Genomic DNA, 24,904 nt, shown 5'->3' with positions numbered 1-24,904 from the left:
TATTTTTGGCTTTTTGAGACAAGATCTCATGTAGTTCAGGCTAGCCTTGAACTTGCTATGTACCATAGCTGACCTTGAATTCCCGATTTTGCCTCCCAAATTTGAGATTATAGATGTGTCCCACCACATCCATAAAATTGTTTTGGTTTTTGTTCATTTGTCTTTTTTGAGACAGAGTCTTAGTGTGTAGCCCAGGCTGGCCTCAAATTTATGGCAACTCTTGCCTCTGCTTCCTGTAATTATAAGCATGTGCTACCATACCTACCTACCCACATTTTAACCTTTATTAATCATTATTTTGATATATTTCTCCAATTTTTTGGTAACGTGTTTTTTTTTTCAGAGCTGAGGACCGAACCCAGGGCCTTGCACTTGCTAGGCAAGTGCTCTACCACTGAGCTAAATCCCCACCCCAGTAACTTGTGTTCTTCATTTCTGAGTTTTCAGTTTGCAGAATTAACTGACTTCCCATTACAAAAAAGTAAAAACGTAATTCTCTCCATGCCTCCAGCTATAATTCTGTCTCTTCCCATGCATTTGTACATAGACAAACAGAACCCCTAGAATAGTCATGTTGCTATTTTAGCTAGGCCAGTTTTAATGTCATTATGACCAGATAAACAGTCCACACTATACTGTGCTATTCTTCATGGATAAACTTTTGACTTTTTTTTTAATTTAGGTGTGTATGTATATGAGTGACTGGCTGCCCACAGAGGCCAGAAAAGAGGTAAGCAGGTGAGAGCAGACTAATGTGGGAGTAGGAACTGAACATGGATCCTTTAGAAGTCTTCCAGAAGTACACCAAGTGTTCTTAACTGTGTCATCTCTTCAGCCATGAACTTTTGTTAAAGTTAAATGCTGCCTCTGGACCAGTGAGATGGCTTATTGGTCAAGGGATTGTCACACAGGCCCTGAGCTTGATTTGTGGACCCCATGTTCAAGAGATAAGAGAAATCCTGGAAAAAAAAAAGAGAACTCCTGAAAGTTGTCCTCTGTTCTCAAAGTAGGCACCATGAACATATGCCTACACACACACATACACACACACATTCAACTTCCTGTTTATCTAAATCTACCTTCAGAATCTTCCTGCTTGTTCTGGGCCAGGAACATCCCTCAGTATGGAGCTCCTCCAGTCTTTATAATTTCTTTGGTTCTTTCTTGAGAAGGATGCATGGAAGGTAGATGTGGAGATGTTAGGAGTGTCCTTAGTTTGTCTTTACTCATCTTTGAATTTGGTAGGCATTTACATTAGGTAGGGAATACTTTTCTTTCAGAAGTATGTTTCTGCTGATGACAGAACATGTCAAACTGGTCCTCCATCCTTCAAACACCATTGAATTTCCTCTTAGCCAGTGTGCAGGGCTATTTCCTCCTCTAGTACTTGGTAACTTCATGCTTGTGCTTATATGGAAGTTTGCTATACAGACTGTTCTCTGGACCCTTTTAATCTCAGGCCACACATCTTTCCATTTTGAGAAGCATTGTGGTTATTTTATTTTATTATGTGTGGTTTGCCTGCATGTGTGCACAGTACCCATGGAGGCCAGAAGAGGGCATTAGATCCTCTGGAACTGAAGTTTCAGATGGTTGTGAGCAGCCATGTGAGTGCTGGGGATATAATCCATGTCCTCTGGGAAAGCAGCCAGTTTTCTTCACTGCCTCAGAAACATTCTGTTTTTGAGTCATTGGTTTTTATTTATATTATGTATATAGCATTTATATATTTATTTATATTATGTATATAGCATGTATGACTGCACGCCAGAAGAGGGCACCAGATCTCATTATAGATGGTTGTGAGCCACCATGTCGTTGCTGGGAATTGAACTCAGGACCTCTGGAAGAGCAGTCAGTGCTCTTAACCTCTGAGCCATCTCTCCAGCCCAGAGTCATTGTTTTTTGAGACAGGATCTAATGTCTCTCTGGATAGACTCAAACTCAAAATGTAGTCAGGATAGTCTTGAACTCCAGATACTCCTGCCTCTACCTCCCAAGTACTGGTTTGTGTCGTGCTTAAATTGAGGAGCTTTCTTGAATTGTGTATCTGTTTTCTCCTTCTGGAACATTGTCAATAAGATGCTAAACACTGTGAACTTGTCCCATAACTTTCTTTTCTTATTTTTCATTTTTATTTTTTCTCTCTTGCTCTCAGTCTTTCTCAAATTCTATTTTATCTTCTATTCCTTCTTTGAGATTGATCTTCATTTCTGTTATTACTATATTTTCAGTTTCCAAGATCTGCCTTGATTTTTACTGAATTAGTCCTTTCTGAGATTCTGTTCTGGCATGGACCAGCTATCCTGCAAACAATATTGGACACAGCAGAAAAACCAGCAACCTAAGAGTGCTGGAGAATGGCTTCAGAGAGGGACAGACTGCTCACTATGTGCTCTATGTGGCGTGATTACTGACAACATTCACCCAGTTTAGAGGTCCTGGGCCAGCTTCCTCCCAAGGTGAGAAACAGCAAACCCGAGAAGCAGCCCAACACAGGGGCTTGAACATGGAGGTCATCTGTGGACAGTACTGAGATCCAGCCATTCTTGAAATAAGACCTGCCCTAACTGGTCAGACACATGATGTGGGAATATCTTTTCTGCTTAAACTACTTTTGAGTTAATCTTTTTGTTCACCAAAAACGTTCAAGGCATAATGCCTGGAGGAAGGAAAAGAAAGAGGAAAATATGCAGAGAGAGAAAGAAGGGGAAGAGACTGGGAGTTCCAGGAGCCTGTCCTGGAACTCGCTCTGTAGACAAGGCTGGCCTTGAACTCACAGGGATCTGCCTGCCTCTGACTCCCTAGTGCTGGGATTAAAGGCGTGCGCCACCATCACCTGGCTATTTTGTGTTGTTGTTTGGTTTGGTTTTGAGGCAGGGTCACACTGTATAGTTCTGTCTGCCCTAGAGCTTGCAGACAAGGCTGGCCTTGAACTCACAGTGATCCACCTGTCTCTGACTCCTGAGTGCTGTGATTAAAGGAGTAAGGAGTAAATCACCACACCAGGCCTCTGACACCCTCTTCTGGTCTCTGTGGGCACTCATGTGTACATACCCACAAACATAAACATAAAAAAATACACATAAATAAAAATTAAAAAGAAAAAACCTAGAACACCAACAACTAATTAATTAGACTCAGACTTCCATTATTAAAGTGGTTTGGCTGCTCCCAAATGACCAGTTCCAAAAGGTGGGAACCAGGAGGCTTGGCTCCAGAACGCTGAGGACTGTGAGTGACTTTCCCAGCATCTGTGCTATGTCCCTATGGGGCCTTCACTTCCTTTAAGGCAACGAGTGATTTGACCTTTCTTCATAGTCCACTTTGCCTCCAGTCTGGGTGCTATCTGTTTCCCCCAGCACCTCTTTGTAGCCCTGTAAGTGAGGATTTAGGACAGGGCTAGGTAGGATGCTTTCTCAGACTATTGGAGTTATTCTTAACAAAAATGCCATAAATAATGTTGATTCTCAACAACTGAAATCCATTTCCCACAACTCTGAAGGGAGTATAAGATCAAGCACCAGTAGATTCAGATCTGGGAAGTGTGGCTTCCTGGTTCCCAGTGGTGCTGTCTCTCAGCACAGGAGGCCAGGGAGCTTTCTCGGCTCTGTTGTAACTCATCAATGAGACTCCACACCATCACCTAACCTCCCCACATCAACATATAAATTTGGACGAAGGAACACATTCAATTTGTAGAATGTGGGGTGGGGAGACAGAGCTTTGACCCCACTTCTACTGGATAGGGTAGTCCCTGGAGCCAGGCGAGCGGCAAGCATAACCCACTGGGGTCTGCAGGTCCTGCTGGTGTGCCATTATGATCAAAGCAGAGATGTACACAGACCCTGACAGCAGCAGCTTCTTCAGCTTTCCCTGGGTCTCAGTTTTCCCGGCTGGAAGTAAGGATACACCTGACACAACTCAGTGGTCCTTGTCTGTGGTGGGTATAGCCATGTCTTTTCAGCACCTTGGGTCCCAGCTAATAAGGGTACCCAGCCTTTGGGCGGCACATGCCACCCCATGTGCGTCCATGTCTCTTCCAGGTTGCTCCTGGAGTGTCCATTATCCCCTGCGCTCTGATGGGTTCTCACTCATCATCTCTGTGGGCTTGTCACTACAATGCTCTGAAAGCATTCTAATTTAAAAAATTAATGTCAGTTAACTTTTTTTCTGACTAGGAAGTGCTATAAAAGGCAAAGTCATTAGGAATGACTCACAACTTTAATTGTGAACACAGAAGTTGCCTTTCTATTGTTTATATAGCTGATGGTGGCACCTATGTCTCCCGGCATGCTTTTTAACCTTTATGGAACCTATTTTCTTTTTCTTTTAAGGAAAAATTAACATCCGACTGTCTTTGAATTAATACCTGGAGTGAAGTGGACTCTGTATTTGGCCCCAGCCTTGGTTAACAGACCTAACTCTTTTGAGTTGATTATGAGAGTCTCACAAAAATAGCCCAAACCAGTAACTGCTGCTATACTCCAACTGACTGGAAGGCAAAAGGCCTTTAACCAAGGCCATGGAGGGAGCTGTGCCACCAAATGGGGGCTGTTCAGGTGCTGCCATCTGTGGTCAACTTAGTCTCCTCTGGAAATTCCCTGATGCCCTATCATGCTGTAGACCTGTGGCGCTCTGGGGCCTGGCTTGGGAGCATTCCATCAGCATTCCACAGCCCTCTACCCTGGGCCTCATCCACATGCAGGGAAGAGGCAGAGGAAACCCAGCCTTCAAGTGTCCAATCATCCATTACCTGAGTCAATCACACATGCATTCTAGACCTCTAGGGTCAGAGGTCTGGTCCCTGAGAGAGACTAAAAACCCCTTTGCTTAGGACACACCTGCCTCTTTCAGGACTCCTGATGCTTGGATGAGGTCTTTGCCTTGCTGTGGTGCTATGCCTGCTTAGATCCTGGCACCTGACCAGGGTGGCCCACCTCCTCCAGCACTTCCAGAGAGTCTGGATGTCAGGTCCTGGGAGAAGCTACCAGTCCTCTGTTAAACATCTCTCTCTCTCTCTCTCTCTCTCTCTCTCTCTCTCTCTCTCTCTCTCTCTCTCCTCTCCCTCTCTCTCTTATCCATCCATCCATCCATCCATCCATCCATCCATCCATCCATCCATCCATCCATTATCTAATATAGCCACATAGCACATAGACACAGAAGTTAAAGGCTCGGACAGCTGGGTTTAAGTTCACACAATACAAGAATCCTTCATAAACTTAGTTTCTGAGATTTTTTTTTTTTTTTTTTGTTTTTTCGAGACAGGGTTTCTCTCTGTAGCTTTGCGCCTTTCCTGGAACTCACTCTGTAGACCAGGCTGGCCTTGAACTCACAGAGATCCGCCTGCCTCTGCCTCCTGAGTGCTGGGATTAAAGGCGTGCGCCACCACCGCCCGGCAGTTTCTGAGATGTTTTGCTTTATTCTGTCCCATGTTTTCTTGATATCAGCTCCTCATTTGTTGCCTTATCATATTTCTTTTTTTTGTTACATTCTGATCCACAAGATCTGACACTAATGCTGTCAGTGTTAGCATAAAAAATACAATTAGGGCTGGAGAGATGGCTCAGCTGTTAAAGGCTAGGCTCACAACCAAAAATAAAAAATACAATTAAAGTTCATTGAACGTGACTAACTCACTCCGCCTATGAGATGTGATGGGCAGTGAGATGGCCCTGTGGGTAAAGGTGCTCGAACCCGTATTTGATCCCTGGGACACAGTTGGTGGAAGAAGAGAACTGGTTCCTGCAAGTTTTCCTCTGACCTCCACATGGGTGACACAACACACAATCAGGTGTATGTAGACACACACACAATAAATACTGAAAAAGAATATGATTAAAATAAGAGAAGTTGCCGGGCGGTGGTGGCGCACGCCTTTAATCCCAGCACTCGGGAGGCAGAGCCAGGCGGATCTCTGTGAGTTAGAGGCCAGCCTGGTCTCCAAAGCGAGTTCCAGGAAAGGCGCAAAGCTACACAGAGAAACCCTGTCTCGAAAAACCAAAAAAAAAAAAAAAAAAAAAAAAAATAAGAGAAGTTTCTAAAACAAAGCCTGTCAGAATGGTCATTGAATGAGTCAGAATAACAGGGTTATTAAGAGAAAGATAATTTTAACCTTAAAAAAACAACCCACACACAAAAAAAGAAAAAAAATCAAACACCAAAAAAAACAACCCACACACAAAAAAAGAAAAAAATCAAACACCGAGCTATTCTCCACACACTTAGATGAATAAGTGATTTAGTAATCTATTTTGATTCCTCCACCAGCTGCTTCTTTCTATTTCTGGGAGTGAGCTGACAGGAATGTGCCCCTTTACACAGGAAGATCACTTATGGTGCAAATATTGATTAAATGTAATTTATAACATGTTTATGTCTGAGCACCTACTTTTGAGTAATGTATCAGGTTGAATGAAATATAAGCTATCAGATTAGTTGCTGGGGATGGAGGGGACTTGGGAGTGAGGAGAACGTTCTGTAAGTAGACGGTGGTTGCATAACACTGAATGTACTCGATGTTACTTTAATAAAGTCAGTCTAAAATGGTTCACTTTGATCTTAAATGTGTGATTTTTACCAGATCAGAAAGAGCCTGGCCTTTTACCTCCTCCCCAGGATACACCATTTACTTTGTTAGTTTACTATCTGGGCAAGTGTGGTAAGGAAAGCCAACTTCTATTTTTAGCAGCATCCTGTTCTAAATATGCACGGAGAACACCACTGTGGTTATTGCACATCTTAGAAGGAATCCTGTGCCCTTCTTGGGGTCCATTTTTGGTATAGCCAACACTGTATAGAACACACGCCATGTGTGTACAACGGGAAGGGAAGGGCCTCATTAGAACCTAGCTCAGAGGATGTGAGGGAGGCTCTGGTGGTTGTGACTACACTCAGCCCAATGACAGCAAGTCACTTGTCTGTTCTAGGAGACAGGTTAGAATGGCCTGAACAGGGAGCCTCCTTCCCCATTAACCTAGAAGATGCCAGGACCTGACTTTAGAGACTCACGATGTTAAGACACCGAACTTCAAAAATATCCTGGGATTAGGAAGGGCAGGCGACTGGAAGTATGAGGGCCTGTTACCTTGCATATAAATAGCAAAAATGAAGGAACTGGGTTCCCATAGAACACACAGAAGCATTGTCCTGGTGTGTGTGAGCTATTGACCCTAATGGGCTAAGAGCTGTGTGGTCCAGAGAACAAACAAGAGCATGAGAAGCCTAGGAAAAGACATCTTCTTGGGAAGAGGGTTTTCTACAGAGCATAGAGCCACCTCCTTCCCTGGTACTCTGTGGGCCCCTTAAGGCACACTGGCTCAGTGCATATCCTGAGTTTGGGTGCTGAAATGGACGTTCTGTGGCCACAATTCCCTGGACTAAGAAAAGGCACAGGCTGAATTATCCTGCTCAAGGCCTGGCACAGCTCAAGTTGGTCAATTTTTCTACCATTGCTGAAACACCTAAGAAAATAAAGGAGAAAAGATTTGTTTTCCCTCACAGTTTGAGAAGTTTCGGTCCACAATCAGCTGACTCCTTTGTTTTAATCCTGAAGTGAGACAATACACTGAGGTGGTGGAACAGGGCTGCTTACCTTATGGCACCTAAAAAGCAGAGAGAGGAAGGGGCCAAGGACAACGTGTAGTCCCCAAGAGCATGTCCCCAAGTACCTACTCTCTTCAGCTAGGTCCCATAGTCTCTACCACCTCCTAATAATGCCATCAAATGATGAACCCATCAATGGATTAGTCAATCCATTGATGAAGTCCAACCCCTCATAATCCAGTCACCTCCCAGAAGTCCACCAGCTGGCAAACAAGCCTTTATCACATGACCTTTCTAAGACATGCAACCAAACCTTAACAAGGATCTGAGCTCAGCTGCTGTGGGATGTTCTGTATGGCAAATGTGTTGCTAATTAGTCAATAAATAAAACACTGATTGGCCATTGGTTAGGCAGGAAGTGTAGGCGGGACAAGGAGGAGAATAAAGCTGGGAAGTGGAAGGCTGAGTCAGAGAGACACTGCCAGCTGCCACGATGACAAACAGCATGTGAAGATGCCGGTAAGCCGCGAGCCATGTGGCAAGGTATAGATTAATGGAGATGGATTAATTTAAGCTGTAAGAACAGTTAGCAAGAAGCCTGCCACGGCCATACAGTTTGTAACCAATATAAGTCTCTGTGTTTACTTGGTCGGGTCTGAGCGTCTGTGGGACTGGCAGGTGAGAGAGTTTGTCCTGACTGTGGGCCAGGCAGGAAAACTCAAGCTACAGATGGCGTCCAACGTGGTGGCAAGAGTTTCCACCTAAAAACTGAGAAAAAAGATTCTAAAACGGAGCTAAAAACAGTTCTTAATTGTCTCTCTCAAATGAGCAGCAGCTGCTGATTTAAGCTACTTGTGGGTTTCTGGTGTGCGTGCTCGACCTGCAGTATGGTGGGAATGAGGCCTCTGCAAGTGGCACATTAAGCTGCATGGTGGATTTAGACTTTTCTAGTACAAAACAAAAAAAAAGAGGTTTCTGGGCTACACGCTGCTTGGATAAAAGCATAGACCCACGATAGCTCCCAGAGCCAGCGTTAAAGTACCACGGCCATGTTGGGAAGCTGAGGTGGGTGGAGCCAGCAGCCACAGCTGCTGCAGTTTAAGGCAATAGATTCACAATAAGACAGATTCAGATGTAATAGTTTGCAATGTGTGTAAAAGATACGTAGGCTTGAAAGAGACAAAAAAGGTGATATATACAGTTATATAAAGAAATACATAGTTTTAAAAAATAAAGTCTTTAAAGAGACAGTAAAGGTAGTATAAAAAATAAGCCACGTAAAAATGGATATTACACAGAAAATCTGCATTGTGTTGTCTTTGGGACTTTTAACTGCAGAAAAACATTTGATTGTAAAAGCTGTTGAGTTATGCCAAAATGTATATATATATATTTTTTAAAGATTTATTTAATTATTATGTACACAATTCTGCCTGCATGTAAGTCTGCACACCAGAAGAGGGCACCAGATTTCATCATAGATGGTTGTGAGCCACCATGTGGGTGCTGGGAATTGAACTCAGGACCTTTGGAAGAGCAGCCAGTGCTCTTAACCTCTGAGCCATCTCTCCAGCCCTCAAAATGTATATTTTAAAGGTACCTTGACTTCAAAATTTGAATATAAGGATATGTTACTTTGGAAAGGAGGCTCTGCTTTTGTTCCCACAGAAAGCCAGAGGCTATGGATTTGTTCAAGATTAAGATACATCAGGTTTGACCAGCCAAGACCCCCTGAAGGTCTCCGATGACACCATGGCCCAAATGATCCAACATCCAGAATGGTTTGAAGGCAACTGGCTCAGACAATACACCCTCATGGACTATTCCATAATCCTAAAATTTTCTTTATGTCCCCATAAGATACAGCGCCCCCCTCCAGCAGGAAGTAGTAAGAGAAGCTACGCCCAAATTCCCAAATTATATGTAATTTTGCTTTGTTAAGGTTAAAACCTTCCTTTTTGAAAAAAAAAAAAAAGGGGGGGGAAGTGCTGTGGGATGTTCTGTATGGCAAATGTGTTGCTAATTAGTCAATAAATAAAACACTGATTGGCCATTGGCTAGGCAGGAAGTGTAGGCGGGACAAGGAGGAGAATAAAGCTGGGAAGTGGAAGGCTGAGTCAGAGAGACACTGCCAGCTGCCACGATGACAAACAGCATGTGAAGATGCCGGTAAGCCGCGAGCCATGTGGCAAGGTATAGATTAATGGAGATGGATTAATTTAAGCTGTGAGAACAGTTAGCAAGAAGCCTGCCACGGCCATACAGTTTGTAACCAATATAAGTCTCTGTGTTTACTTGGTCGGGTCTGAGCGTCTGTGGGACTGGCAGGTGAGAGAGTTTGTCCTGACTGTGGGCCAGGCAGGAAAACTTAAGCTACACTCAGCCTTGACCTCCATCTCTGCCAGCTAGGAATCAGCTTATAGAGCTAAGGTGACTAACTGCTCATGAGGATCTCAATGGCCTCAGACTCTATGTCTAGTTCTCTCCCAGGGTACACCACAATCAGGGAAACACCCTCTAGACAAGGCAAAATGATCCTGTGTAATCATGTATGTCCCTGCTAGGCCCCTAGCTCCCATATCCAGTAGCAACTTCATTTCCACTGACTGTTATCTTCTCAGGGATGGGCTTTGAGGGCTTGGCCATGTGGGAGGCCAGACTTAAGCTCTACCCTTACTCCAGTTCATTGTATGTGTCCACAAACATCTGTCCAGTAAGCAGAGCTGACCAGACACTGAAGCCGGGGAGAGTCCCAGCAGCTACTTCAAGCGACACAGCCATCTTCTGGAGGGGAACATATAATGAATATGGATACTAACATGATGGTACACACCTGTTACCACAGTAATTAGGAGGCTTAAGCAGGAGGATCTTGAATTTGAAGTTAGCCTGGTCTGTATAGTGAGACCCTGTCTCAAAACAAAACAAAACCAAAAGCTGAGGATATAGCTCAGTGGTAGAAAGCTTGCCTAACATCAATAAAGCCCTTGGTTCAGTCTCCAGAAATATATATATAAAAGCTACTTTGAAACAAAGTAATACTTGAAAACTTAGTAAAATCACCCACAATCTCACTTCTCACTGACCAACCCCTGTGACATCCTAGGTATTTCTTTGCACTTTCAGTCCATTACCTCTCTACATGGTCTCCCTATCACATAGTAATACTATAGTAGATAGAATTTTAACATTATTAGTATCAAACTGATATAATATATAGTTATAAAATGTACTTTCTTCTTTTGTTTTTTTTGTTTTATTTTATTTTTTTATTTGAGATAGGGTTTCTCTGTGTATCCCTAGCTGTCCTGGAACTCACTCTGTAGATCAGGCTGGCCTCAAACTCACAGAGATCTACCTACTTCTGCCTCCCAAAGGCAGGGATTAAAGGTGTCAGCCACCATCTCTTAGCTTAAAATATATGTTCTTATAGTTTGGGTAATATTCTTCAATTTTTCAAGTCAACGAAAACTTTCTAATCTAATTAACAATATGTGTTTATTTGTATACATATGATTGTGTATTCAGTGCTGCATATATTGTATTTTGTTTTATTTTTCTTTTTTTCTTTTTTTTTTTTTTTTTTTTTTTTTTTTTTCGAGACAGGGTTTCTCTGTGTAGCTTTGCGCCTTTTCCTGGAACTCACTTGGTAGCCCAGGCTGGCCTCGAACTCACAGAGATCCGCCTGGCTCTGCCTCCCGAGTGCTGGGATTAAAGGCGTGTACCACCACCGCCCGGCTTTATTTTCTTTTTTTAAAAGTTTCTTTTTTATGTGAGTGCTTTGTCTAAATGTATGCTTGCCCACCAGCAGAGAGCATCAGATTCCATTATAGAAGTTTGTAAGTCACCATGTAGTTGTTGGGAATTGAACTCAGGACCTCTAGAACAGAATATCCAGTGCTCTTAATTTCTGAACCACCTTTCCAGCTCCTCTATATATAATTTGAATTTCCTCTAACGTAGTGAAGGATAGTAAATGGGTAGTAATGTCAATTATTAGAAATAAAAGGCTACTAGAGATAGATAGTAGGTAAAAATTACTTTCAAGTGAGGTTGGAGAAATAACTCAATGAGCACCGGCTGCTCTTGCAGAGGACCTGGGTCTAGTTCCCAGCACACATGGTGGCTAACAAATGACTATAACTCCAGTTCCAAAGGCCCGATGCCCTCTTCTCATTTCCATGGGCACTGGATGAACACAGTGTATAGACATATGTGCAGGCAAAACACCCATTCACATAAAATAAAAATAAATAAATCTTTTAAAAGTTACTTTCACATTTATCTTTCTTTTCTGCTTTGTAATTTAGAAAATGTTACTGGAGATATTGGATAAAGGCAACTAAAACAGACGACCAGGGCAAAGCCTCTGTGCCACCAGCGAATTTGTAGGGCCAGGGTGGCCCAGTCACTTATGGGACCATGAAAGCCTAACAGGAACGCTCCTGTGGTGAGGATCCTAAGCATGAGGCTTACTTTGAGGGAGGTCCTGGGGGAAAGGAGGTCCCTTGATAAGGTCCTAGCCAACAGAGATGAACATGGGCCAGGGGTCCTAGCTGCAGGAAAAAGAGGGCCTTTGGGGGATCCCAAGTTCTTGGTACTGCCTTCATGAGAAGGGTAACACCAGGTTGAGGATGTAGCTCAGCTGGCAGAGTACATACTTGTCCTAGCATGCACAAAGCTTTGGGTTTGATGCTCAGTCCTGCATAACCAGTCACGGTGGTATATGTCTATGACCCAGCACTCAGGGACTGGATATAGGAGGGTTAGAAGTTCAGGGTTGTCAGGTGTGGTGTCATACACTTTAATCCCAGCACTCAGGAGACAGAAGTAGGGCAGATCTACGAGTTCGAAGCCAACCTGATCTACAGAGTTCCAAGCCAGCCAGGGCTATGTATTAAGACTTTTCTCAAAAAAGTTCACGGTCATCCTTGACTACATAGCAAGCTCTTGGCCTGCCTTGCAAAATCGTCTTTAAAATGGGGGGTATTGCCATCTGTGTTGGATTGAATAGTGTCACTCTAAATTTCATATCTTCCTGGAATCCCAGAATGTAACCTTATTTAGGAATAGAAAATAGGGTCTTTTCATATGGAACCAAGATGGCGCCATAATGAATTAATTTGGGCCCTAAATCCAGTGCCTGATAGGCTTATAAGGATAAGGACATGTAGAGATGTACAACACAGGCAGAGACTAGAGCCAGACTGCTTTATGCCAAAGAACCAAGGATAAATGATACCAAGAAGTGGGGTGGCAAGGAAGGGCCCTTGCCTCAGGTTGTCAGAGGGAGCAAGGGCAGCTAACACCTTGATTCTGGGTGCTGCCTTTCGCTCTATGAAAGAATCATTGCTGCTATTGTAAGGCCTCATTTATGTCAATTGTCACAGCAGCTCAGGAAGCCTTCCTCTGCTAGAAGCACTTGATATGCCCCTCTCCCACTGCACCACTCTTCAACAGCCTGAAGGGCAAGTTTGATGGTATTGGTTTCAGCACCATGCTGAACTGACTCTACCTAAGCCCGACAGATAGTCAGTGACCTCCCAACACACACAGCATTCTGACTGGATGAAACCAATTTCATCTATGGATAGGTATTATTAATCTAAGAGAGAACTGTGTACTCTTCACAGTAGTCAATGCATGTTTTCCTGTTAAGATAATAACCTTTTGTATTAATAATTGATCATCTACATGTCAAGGCCAATTGCTGTTTAATATGGATATTTATGATTCTTCCTCTATAAACCTGCTTTGCTTTTATTTTTAATTAAACCAATCAAACCAATCCTACCACAAGTCACAATATTAATAACACACTGTCAATTCAAATGTCATGTTTGGAGGAGGATAATTAACCATTAACTGCAGGAGGTTGGGATACACAACCCAAACAATATAGCAACAGTTTGAGGCCCATTTTACCTCAGGCCCAAAACCTGAGGAGCATTTGTGAGGGCCTATGTAATTCTTTACCACATTATAGGAGTCTTTCTAAGACATGACCATCAGCATCTAGTACCAGACAGACCCTGCTGAGACCACAGCACCCTGGACTTTGGCCTAGCTGTCAAGTCCTGACACTGACACACAAAGGGAGCATCTCCCTACCTGGGCTCCTGATGGTACAAGTGTATTGCTGTCACTCTCTCAGTTGAGGCTAGGGAACAAAAATCATATGGCAGTTTCCCCATTAGCAAAGGGTCCAAGACTGTGTACCTGGTGGAATTCTATACAACAGTGTTCCTGAATTCTATACAATGTGTTAAGAGTTTAAAAATCAGTGGGCTGGAGAGATGGCTCTGTGGTTAAGAGCACTGGCTGCTCTTGCAGACAACCTGGGTTCAATCCCCATATGGCAACTCACAACCATCTGTAATTCCAGATTCAGGGGACTCAACGCCCCCTTCTGGCCTCAGCAAGCACTGTATGCATGTGGTGTACAGACATAGACATACATTTGATGTCAAACACCCTTACCCACTGCACTGAGCCATCTAGCCAGCCCCAAAGTCCAAATTCTTATTTCATAGATGTAAAATGTTTAAAATGACACAAGAGTCATACCATTTCAGCCACGTTCAAACAGTGGTTCTTTGTGTAGGTTGTTCCAGCATATAGGAGGAAAAGCCAGATTCACAGAAAGTGGTTCATTTAGAAGAAAGTGACACTAACGACACACGCAACTTGCTGGGTTGGTGTATTCTCACAGAAAAATCCTCTCAAGTTCAGTTGCTCTTCGAAGACAGTGTAATTATGTTTCATTTTAGAAGGTATACAATAATAGTTTCCTGCTTTAGTGTCAATTTTCAATGAAGTTTTAATTGTGGGGTAAAAAAGGAATTTAAGATCTACGCCAGCCATGGTGGCACACGCCTTTAATCCCAGCACTCAGGAGGCAGAGGCAGGCAGATCTGAGTTCAAGGCCAGCATGTCTTTATAGTTCTCACCGGAAATACGTAGTGAAACTCTGTCTCAAAACTAAAAGAACAGGAACAACTAACCCTGTGAAGAGTTTAGTATCACAGAATGCCAAGTCCACTTAAGAAAAAAGCAAAGTGTATAGCCAAATTCATTCATAAAAGAAAAATAAGGGGTTGGGGATTTAGCTCAGTGGTAGAGCGCTTGCCTAGCAAGCACAAGGCCCTGGGTTTGGTCCTCAGCTCCAGAAAAAAAAAAAAGAAAAGAAAAGAAAAGAAAAATAATGCTGTGGGCTGGTGAGATGAATGAGATGAAAGGTTCAGTGAGAAAGGGTACTTGTCATCAAGTCTGACGACCTGAATTCCATCCCTGGAATGCACATGGTAGACGGGAGAGAATCAATTCCCATAATTTGTCTGTGGTCCCAAACCATATGCCATGGCATACATTTAATTAAATACATAGCATACATAATAAATAAATAAAATATTAAAAGAAGAAATAAAAGTGGAAAAATAAAACTAAAACCATCGGAATTACCCAAAGATCAAGCACAAGTTCCATACTTATGGACCTCTGTACACGACAACAAAACTTAAAGAAGAGTGCTAGGTGGGCTGGAGAGAGTAGTTGTCATTCTCCCAGGGGCCCCAGATTCGGTTCCCAGAACCCACACGGTGGCTAACGACTCACAATAAACCCAGTTCCAGGGGATCCATTGCTCTCTTGTGATCTCTGTGGGCACTGCATGGATGTGGTACACAGACATACCTGCAGGCAAAACACCCATATATGTTTTGTTTTTTAAGAAGAGAGAAACCCTGTGTTCACTTCACAGTGGTCAACAGTATACCAGGTACTAGAGACATAGCTGCTTACAAACCAAGGAGCAATGGCTTCACTACAACAACCCACAGTCCACCAGGATGGACAATGGACAATGCCCAGTGTAGGCTAGGTGGAGACAGATGAGGACTGTTTCCTGGATATTCCGTGCTGATGCCTCATCCACACCACTTGTGGGTGGAAAGCCACCTCCAAGTAATAAAGGGCTGATGGTGAAGCCCAAAACTTACCAAATTCTAAAAAGCCTTAAAGAGGGTGAGACTAACTGGACTGAGCCAATTTTTGTTGGTTTGTTTGTTTTGAGACAGGGTTTCTCTGGGTAACAGTCCTGGTTGTCCTGAAACTTGCTCTGTAGACCAGGCTGGCCTTGAACTCACAGAGATCTGCCTGCCTCTGCCTCCCGAGTGCTGAGATTAAAGGCATGTGCCACCACCACCCACCTTGGACTGAACCAACTTTGAGACAACATAAAATGTGAAGAAATTCCTAGGAGTTGTGCTTTTAAGTCATAAACATTAAAAAAATGAGACTTTTTTTAATTTTTAAAAATGAGATTAAAAAAAAAAAAACCTCAGGCTAGCTTTGAGCTTCATATAGCCGACAATGACCTGGAACTTCTGAACCACCTCTACCACCTGAGTGATAGGATGACAGGTGTGTAAATCCAGAACTTTGTGCAGGTTAGGCAGGCAAGCACTCTGTCTACATACCCAGTCTACATCCCAAGCCCCAGACAAACACTTCTGAAAATTATTTTGAGGCTGGAGTTCAGCAGGTAAAGGAATTTGCTGCAAAACCTGAAGTCCATCCCAGGATTCACGTAGTGGAAGGAGAGAACTGCCTCCTGCAAGTTGTCCTCTACACGTGAGCTGTAGTACACACACACACACACACACACACACACACACACACACACACACACACACAGAGTTAATAAAATGTATACATTTTAAAATACATAAATTTTATTTATGACTCTGTAGGACCTCCATCTCATAGGTTTTTAAGTGTAAGCCCATGGGACACTGCAGAGTTTTTCAGTGTTTTATTTGTACATAATCATTCTCTGACAGCAAATTCAGCTAGATACATCTGAGAATAAAGTTTGAAATATAGTTTTAAAAAATCTTATACTGATTTGCACCCACGGCCTGCAAGTGGGCCTGATATGGCCCATTGCTCTAGATGCCCAAAGTTGCAGTCCTCACACTAAAGGCAGAGGGATTGCAAGTTCAAGACTCATCAGGACTACAGAGTGAATTCATGGCTAGGCTCAACAACCTACTAAGAACCCATCTCAAAAATAGAAAGTAACAAAAGGGGTTGGAGAGATGGCTCAGAGGTTAAGAGCACTGGCTGTTCTTCCAAAGGTCCTGAGTTCAATTCCCAGCAACCACATGGTGGCTCACAACCATCCGTAATGAGATCTGGTGCCCTCTTCTGGCCTGCAGGCAGAACACTGTATACATGATAAATAAATTTAAAAAAAAAAAGAAAGTAACAAAAGGAGGCATGGCTTGGTGGCACATACCTTTAATATTTTAAATACTTTTATACTAAAGAGGCAGAGGCAGTCAGATCTCTGTGGGTTCCAGGCCAGCTAGAGCTATATAGTAAAACCTCATATCAAAAAACAAACAAGACAAAAAAAAAAAACCAACAGCAACAACAAAAACAAACAAACAAATGAAAAGACAGGGCTATGTTTGAGCATTGCCTCGAACCTAGAAGACCCTAGGTTCAATACCAGTACCACACACAAAGATGCAAATGCTGCTTTATTATTTTCAAGCACACAGAAGCATTTCTGAACGTTAAAAAATTTTCACTTAAAAAAATTGACTGTATGCTCATAAGTGGTACCACGGTCTGTAACGCAGTGGGAAATCAAACCCTCTTTAGAGAGCTTCCCCAGAGGGCATGGGTTCAGGTTAGAACTCTTGAGTTCACACTGGGAAGCAATGACTTTATACATCATGTTTTAAGTCTTAAAGAGGTTGCCATGGGAAACCTGCGGGGTAGCTATGTAAATGAGCAAATGTACGGTTGCCTGCAGAACAGAAAGAGGAGGACACAACAGCTCTGGGAGGAACATTTGTCAGGACCAAAAAAAAGAGAAAAGAGTACAGCCGGGTCACCGAATAAAGAAGTCTTAGTGCTCCTTGTATGGGAGGAGCACTAAAAACAGGGACTTCCCTGAGCATTATTTCTTAGAGATAGACTCTGAGGGTAGTGGGGATCTAGGCAGCCCCCTGAGCCAGCCTACCTGTCCACATCCTGGCTCCTCCACACACTAAACAATCGTAAAGGCGTTATTCACCCTCTCAGGGCCTGATAATATAACTTGTCCCACTAAATGATACTTGCACACTCTCAATACATGGGAATTATTATTATTACCTGTTGGTGAAAATGAAATTTAAAAAAATAGGAGATTTTCCTGAGAAAAAGGAGCTGGAAGGGCTGGAGAGATGGTTCAGTGGTTAATAGCACTGGCTGCTCTTCCAGAGGACTGGGTTCAATTCCTAGCACCCACATGGAAGCTAACAACTGTCTGTAATTTAGCTCCAAGTGATTTGACATCCTCACACAGATATACATGCAGGCAAACACCAATGTGCATAAAATAAAAATAAATAAATCATAAAAAAAGGAGCTGGAGACATAGTCAAAAAGGGAAGTAGTCAGAAAACATGGCATGCCTATTCTGCTGGAAACATTTGGGAGCAGCAGATGTAGTATTTGGGGTCTGTTTAATCCACTTCCCTTCCTTATCATTAATGAAATTCACAAAATTCAGGAAAGTCCTTAGTCAGGGAAAGGAAGGTCAAGAGCTGGTGTGGGACGTACTGGCCACTGAGGCAAAGGGGATGACCTGTGGTGGGGTGTGCAGGGGAAGAAAGGTGGCGTGGCTACCAACCCTCTTCTTTCCATGCCTGCTTAGAAAACAAATAAACAGAACATTCCAAAAGGGTTGAGCTGGAGACCTGCTTGCTGGACAAGAGTGAGAACCCTGGGAGAGACCAGTGCAGGAGAAGAATCAGCACAGTCACCACAGAAATAGAAGACAGCTCCCCTAGGAAACTGGCCCCATAGTAAGGGTCCTCATAAGCTGCAGGACCCAGAACCCAAGACCCTTTGCCTTCCAGCTGCAGGACACAGGACAGTAAATGACCAAGATGGCACCTGGGAAGGTTGACCTACACATGGCGAGGCTAAGGAGAACACACCTCCTTCAACAAGACAGGACGAGCTTGCATGAATGATGCATGCTCAGAGGGGACAAATCAACTGCCATGGTTAGGATGCATGTCCCCAGCGGCGTACGTGCTTAATTCACTTTTGGGAAAGGTAGAACCTTTGAGGAGTCACAGTGGAACCTCAGCTGCCTCTTTGCTTTCCTCTCCCCGTGAGGTACTTACTGCCTTCCACCAGGCCCAAAGCATCAGGGCCAGCTGATCATGGATTAAATTTCCAAAACTATGCGCCAAACAAACCTTTTTTTCTTTATAAAGTGAATACCTCAGATATTCGTTACAGAAACAGGAAACTGGCTATCATACAGACCAACTGCTCAGACCCAGAGAGTATCCCAAGCACTGTTGTCAAAGATGTAGCACAGAGAAAGGAAGACATTTCTCTGAGTAGTTAACTGTCAAAAAATTTTAAATTGTATATTGATTCCTATGTTCATTATTTTTGGATTTGTTTGTTTGTTGGTCGGATTAACACAAGCTAGAGTCATTGAGAAGAGAGAACCTCAATTGAAAGAATCACTGGCCTGTAGGCAAGCCCATGGGGCATTTTCTTGATTGATGATTGATGTGGAAGGGTCCAGCCCACTGTGCCATCCTGTTGCAGGTGGCCCTCTGTATATATAGAAAGCAAACGGAGCAAGCCAGCAGCATTCCTCCATGGTGGCTGCCTTAGTTCTGGCTTTGAGTTCCTGCCCTGACTTCCCTTCATGATGGACTGTAAGCTGTAAGATGAAGTAAAACCTTTCCCAAATTGCTTTTGGTCATGATGCTTATCACAGCAATAGGAAAAAAAAATAAACACAAGACAATTACTCATACCACATTCCAACTGGAAGGCAGCCATCAGCATCCAAGGTAGACCAACAGGGCTTTTAGAGGGGAACCTTTTCACTACCAATAGGAAAAGACTTACTACACAAAACTCAGCTCCTACCATGAGATATTGGTAATTTTGGTTGTGTTAAGATTAGAGTCTTCTGTTTGTTCAAAATCACTACTAAAGGACTGACAAAATGATGCACAGAGAGTCACTATGCACAGTGCAAGTAAGTACCTGACACAAAACTCATAGACAATGTATTTTTAGACACTCCTACCAATCACTAAAAATAATCAAACTACATGAAAAGAGACAAAGATTTGCATATTTTATAAAAGAAGAAATAAAAAATAAAAACGTGTTTAATCCCATTAGCCATCGGAGAAAATAAAAATCCTAAGCATATGCTTAAAATTTTTTTTGTGTGTGTTTTTTGAGGCCAGATGTCATGTAGCCCAGGCTGGCCTTGAACTTGCTATATATCCAAGGATGATCTTGAACTCCTAATTTTCCTGCTTTAACCTGACCTCTCAAATACTAAGATTACCACTATATGCCACTACATCTAGTTTTTTGTTTTTTTTTGAATGTGGTGTTGAGGAGCAAATCTAGGCCTTCATGCATGTGAGAAAAGTACTCTGCCAAATGAGCTACATTCCCAGCCCTTATATTAAAATAAACAATAAGAGGGTCTGGAGAGATGGCTCAACAGTTAAGAGCACGTAATGCTCTTTCGAAGAACCTAGGTTTGGTTCCTAGCACCCACATGTAGCTCACAACCTCCCATAATTCTAGTCCCAGGGGATCCAACATCTCCTTCTGATATTCATTGGCACCAGGCATGTATGTTGTGTACCTATATGTATGAAGGCAAAATACTCATAAAAATAAAAAAAACTAAAATAAAATAAACAAAAGAGAATAGCTAAAATGTAAAAGGAAAGTAATAAGTGTTGGTGAGATTATGAGCCACTACAGCTCTTGTAATTTACTGTTTGAAATGTAAATTAGAAAGCATTTAGGAGTATGTACCGAAGTTAAATTTATGTGTAAGTATTCACATCTGTTAGTGTGTGTGTGTGTGTGTGTGTGTGTGTGTGTGTGTGTGTGTGTGTGTGTGTGTGTTTATGGGAACTGAGCCCATGGCGACACATATGATAAGCACATGCTGTATGACTAAGCTACACACTCAGCCTCATACACGTGTCTCAAACTCAGCATTGCTAGCAGAAATGAAAAAGACATGTACTACATACACATGTGCACAGCAAAGAAAACCATTATAATCAGTAACCGGAAACCACACAAATTCCCATAACCAGCAGGATCAGCCAGCCATAGTGTGGATTTATAAGCAAGAACCTCACATGCATAAAAGAGCGAGAGAAGCACTCACAGAGGAGCAGATACTGTGTGGTTCTCTTTTCCACAGTGTAAATTCAGGCAAGAGTGATCTATCCTGTCAAATCCAGGACTGTGGTTATGCTGAGGGGCATGCTGTGACTGGCAGAGGGAATTATGGGCTTCAGGAGACTGGCAGTATCGTGTCTTAATCTGGGTGCTAGTGACTTGGCATGTTAGGTTTGTGGAAGTTCACTGAGCTATGTAATGATAGAATGTGTACCATTCTATATGTATATTTCACTTCAAAAGTTAAGAGTAATGAAAACATGACAAAGGACCCAAGGGACAAAAGGAAGTCCATTCTGACTGCTTCAACAACACAGCAAGCTACCAAAAACTTCAAGTTGGTAAACTATGAATTCAAATAGATGTTTTGCAACATTTTTTTCTTTTTAAGATTCATTTTTTACTTTCTGTGTATGAATGATTTGCCTGCATGCATGTGTGTGCAACATGTGCATGCCTGGTGCCTGCAGAGGCCAGAAGAAGGCATCAGATCCACGGGAACTAAAGTTGCAGGCAGTTGTGAGTTCCAGCACCAAGTGGGTGCTGGAAATGGAACTCAGGTCCTTTGAAAGAGCAGTGAGTGCTGTTAACTGAGCTATCTCTACAGCCCATTAAAGAGATTTTTTTTTTTTGGAGTTGAGGATCAAACCCAGGGCTTTGTGCTTGCTATGCAAGCGCTCTACCACTGAGCTATATCCCCAACAAGATTTTTAATGAAATGTAAAAACTGTTTGAATTGAAAAAAAGGAAAATAGCAAAAATAAAGAAAAATTTGAAATGACATCATTCCTGAACAAGTTACTAAAGTCAAAACACTCAATAAAGAAAGACAAGATAGTCCCAGAAATCCAGATGAAAGAGACAAAAAAAAAAAACCCCAAAACTCTAGAGCAAGTGTAAAGAGATGAATACATTAATACATTTGGAAAATGCACACAGGTGTCCAGCATAAAAGTGCAGGGCAGAACAACAGACCTCTCATCAATGAGCCTGTTCAAGCCCCACACGTGAATATGTCAGGGCACATGCAAAGAGCAGTTAAGGTGTGAACAGAATTAAAGTTGGTAATAGAAAGTATTAAGATAGAGATATTGTCCCAGATAGTCTAGGTGGACGAAAAGGTTATCACCATGTACTTTGAAGTGAAAAAATGAGGCAGGATAATTCAAGTCAGCACCAAGGGAAATGAGAAAGACTCAGCAGGCTACCGAGAAAGGGGCTCAGAGCCCTGGGGCACAGGAAGGTTCTAGAAGTTATGAAAGAAGATTCTCTCCTAGAGCTCCATGTAGAACAATGTCCTACTTACGCCTTACCTTTAGCTCAGCCAAACTGTGTAGATTACAGGCCCCAGAAACTGTGAGAGAATAAACTTCTCTTGTTTTAAGCCAGCTTGTAGTCATTTTTTATAAGAAGCAACATACAAGAAACTAATACAAAACCAATAAAAGATATTTTATGGACATAAAGCAAATTCCTCTGAAATTAAGAAAATATTTTTTTTTGTCTAGGAACTCAGAATATACAATATATCAAAACTTCTGAGTCATGGCTTGGTTAAGCAAGGAACTGTAAGGCAAAGAAAACAGTCTTCATGAATTCCTGAAGAAAAGGCAAATTATCCATCTAGGAAATCAATTGGCTTGAGGCTTTCACCATGACAACATCAAATACTAGAAAGACAGTGAACAAGTTAGCAGGTGTTGAAGGAAAAAGCAGTATCGTCTAAGAACACTGTGTACAGCCAAGGCATCGTCCAAAGACAGACAATGGTGTTCTCAGTGCAGCAGCTCAAGAAAACTTAGTCCCAGATAACTGGTAACAAAAAGCAGCTAGCTAAGAGGTTAAGCAGCACCATAAAGAACTGGGGAGCAGCTATGCTTAAAAGAGTTAGCCAGGGCAGAATCCATGTAAATACTGCACGAACACCAAGCACTCTTTGACATTATAGCTACAATACAGAATCGAGTGTTATGAACCTCTGCAGTATGAGAATTGCAAAGGGGGCTAGAAAACCAGAACATAGGTGGGGAGAGTGGAGTGTGATGCTGCAAACATTCCCCTTCCACTGCCAAAGCACAAGACTCTCACAGTGAAATGTCGTCCTTATGACAAAATAATGACTCTAGCTTCTTAATGTTTGTTTCTCCCTCACTTGTTTACTTTTTTCTCCCCTTCCCTCTTTTTCTCTCTCCCATTCTGTTTTTTTTTTTACAAACCCCCCCCCCAGACAGGGTCTCATATTTTAGCCCATGCTGGCCTCAAATTCGTGGCAGTTGCCCCCACCCCCACCCCCGTTTCTTGAACGCTGGGATTACAGGTGTGAGCCACCATCCTGGCTGTTCTTCCAAATCTTTTCTTAGCCCTAGAAGAAATATGTAGTAAATCAAAAGTTCACAAAGGCTACAACTATGGCATCAGTTCTCTGCAATTTCTCCGACCATGTTGACAATAAAATACAAAGGAAAGCAACAGCAGCTAGTGGGCCTTGCTCACGCCAACCAGGCTGCTCATATGTTATCAACATCTTTCTCACTGCCCACGTCAGTCATCTACTGTAGGACTCACATCCCTTTGGGGCTTGTTAAATGTTTTACTCTTTTCTGCTGCCGAGGCCAGTGCTTCACTGAGCACCCAGACCTGAAGACAGGACTGTGGACACATCCTGCTCTTGGGGTAGTGCTGTCCAACAGAACTTTGCCCCAAAGGTCTAAATCTGTGCTGTCCAGACTGGCAGTTACTGGCCCTGGATCACACAGTTTTAGAGCCCTGCTAACCCATGTGGCATTGCCGGGGAAGCAGCCTGCAAGCCCAGAGACAGACGGTGGCAGGCCTCGGGACAGGGTCTGTACTGGAAAGGTGAGTTGAAGTCCCCACAACGATACGAAAAGGCAGTCGCATTAGTCTTTGCACAGCCGCAGTATGAGAGAGGGGTCTTGTATGTCCTGCCCAGGTTTCTGCCCCGATGTTTCCTTCCTCTGGGGTGCAGGGTCTCAAACCTCAAGCTTCTACTAGGACACACTGCTCATTGCCCTCAAGCCTGCTTTCTGGTCTCATCTGCACCCAGGCTCCTGAACCTCTTAGTTGGACACCTTTCTACACCCTAACCAACTCTACAGGGTCACTGAGGCTCCTCCTCCTAGAAGTCCTGTCCACTAGGACAGGGAGCCCCAGTGCAAGGTGCTTGGAACCCGAGGCTCAAGCCTAGTCTTGCTACTCTATGCTTGCAGTCCCACGCACCAAAAGGTCACGGACCGGGAGCCTGTGGTCTCTCCAGTTCCCTAGTCTGCTGCCCCTCTGCCCACGCCTCCCGCAATCCCACTCACTTCTCCCAAACACACCGCTCGCACCTGCGGTCTCCCTCGACGCCCACCCTGAGCCGCTTTGCGGACTCTGCCCACAGCGCGTAGTCTACCCCAGCATGCGGGACCTAGCCCTACCCAGCCGCTCCATGGGTGAGACCCACTCTGGAGCAGCCGCTCGCACCGAGACCCCAGCGCTGCGCCTCCGGGTGCTGCGGCCGCGCTCCCGCCGCCGCGCTCACCCGCCGGGTGGCCATAAGGAGACTCGGCTGCTCCGTCCTGCAAGCTGGCCAGGATCTCGCCCTTGCCCACGTCGCTGTCGCCCACCAGCAGGAACTTAAGTAGAAAATCGTAGGCCCGCACAGGGCTGCCCAGGGCGCTCATCATGCCGCCCCGGCCACCCCTCCCATGCCGGCCCCAAGCTGAGCACAGGCGGCGGCTGGTCCCTGAGTGCCGGCGGGCAACGCAAACGCTTCTCCGGCCAGGGGCGCTTGACAGTCGCAGCGCCCGCCTACCCTACCTCGTCATTGGTGAGCCTCAGTTGCTGAGGTGGATTCGCACGCTCATTGGCTAGTAAGTTCGTCCATCTAGTTCTTAACGCCTCCGCACCTCGCCCACCGCCTCTCTTGGGAGGACTTGTTGCCTCAGCCAATGGAGATCCGGAGGCGGTAATGGGCCGTGCCAGAAGCAACAGGAGGCGGGAGGTCTGCTTCCACAACCAATGGAAGAGAGGCATGGAGAGGAGGGGCGTGGCCAATGTTACTCCTCCCCGTGAGCTAGTGCACAACAGGAGCCGGCTCCAG

At 43.7% G+C, this 24,904-nt stretch overlaps 1 protein-coding gene across 5 annotated transcripts in view; it reads right to left on the bottom strand.

Moving 5' to 3' along the window:
- Positions 1 to 24,600, bottom strand: part of Rab40b (RAB40B, member RAS oncogene family) — a 38,332-nt gene extending 13,732 nt beyond the window's left edge. Inside the window, exons 1-2 of one of the 5 annotated variants that reach the window (XM_052755937.1) lie at positions 24,344 to 24,430; positions 1,080 to 1,163 (exon numbers count right to left, since the gene is read on the bottom strand). In XM_052755937.1, coding sequence (XP_052611897.1) covers positions 1,080 to 1,116 — 37 coding nt within the window. In that variant the 5' untranslated portion in view covers positions 1,117 to 1,163; positions 24,344 to 24,430. Of the gene's footprint in view, positions 1 to 1,079; positions 1,164 to 24,239 lie in introns of all 5 variants that reach the window. The other 4 variants (XM_052755934.1, XM_052755935.1, XM_052755936.1 and 1 more) reach the window with 4 other exon arrangements.
- Positions 24,601 to 24,904: the final 304 nt, after the last annotated feature.

The sequence above is a fragment of the Peromyscus californicus genome, unplaced genomic scaffold (genome assembly GCF_007827085.1).
Source record: "Peromyscus californicus insignis strain IS unplaced genomic scaffold, ASM782708v3 Scaffold_3__1_contigs__length_106647218, whole genome shotgun sequence".
Lineage (NCBI taxonomy): Eukaryota > Metazoa > Chordata > Mammalia > Rodentia > Cricetidae > Peromyscus > Peromyscus californicus.
This window is presented reverse-complemented; position numbering and strand designations above follow the sequence as displayed.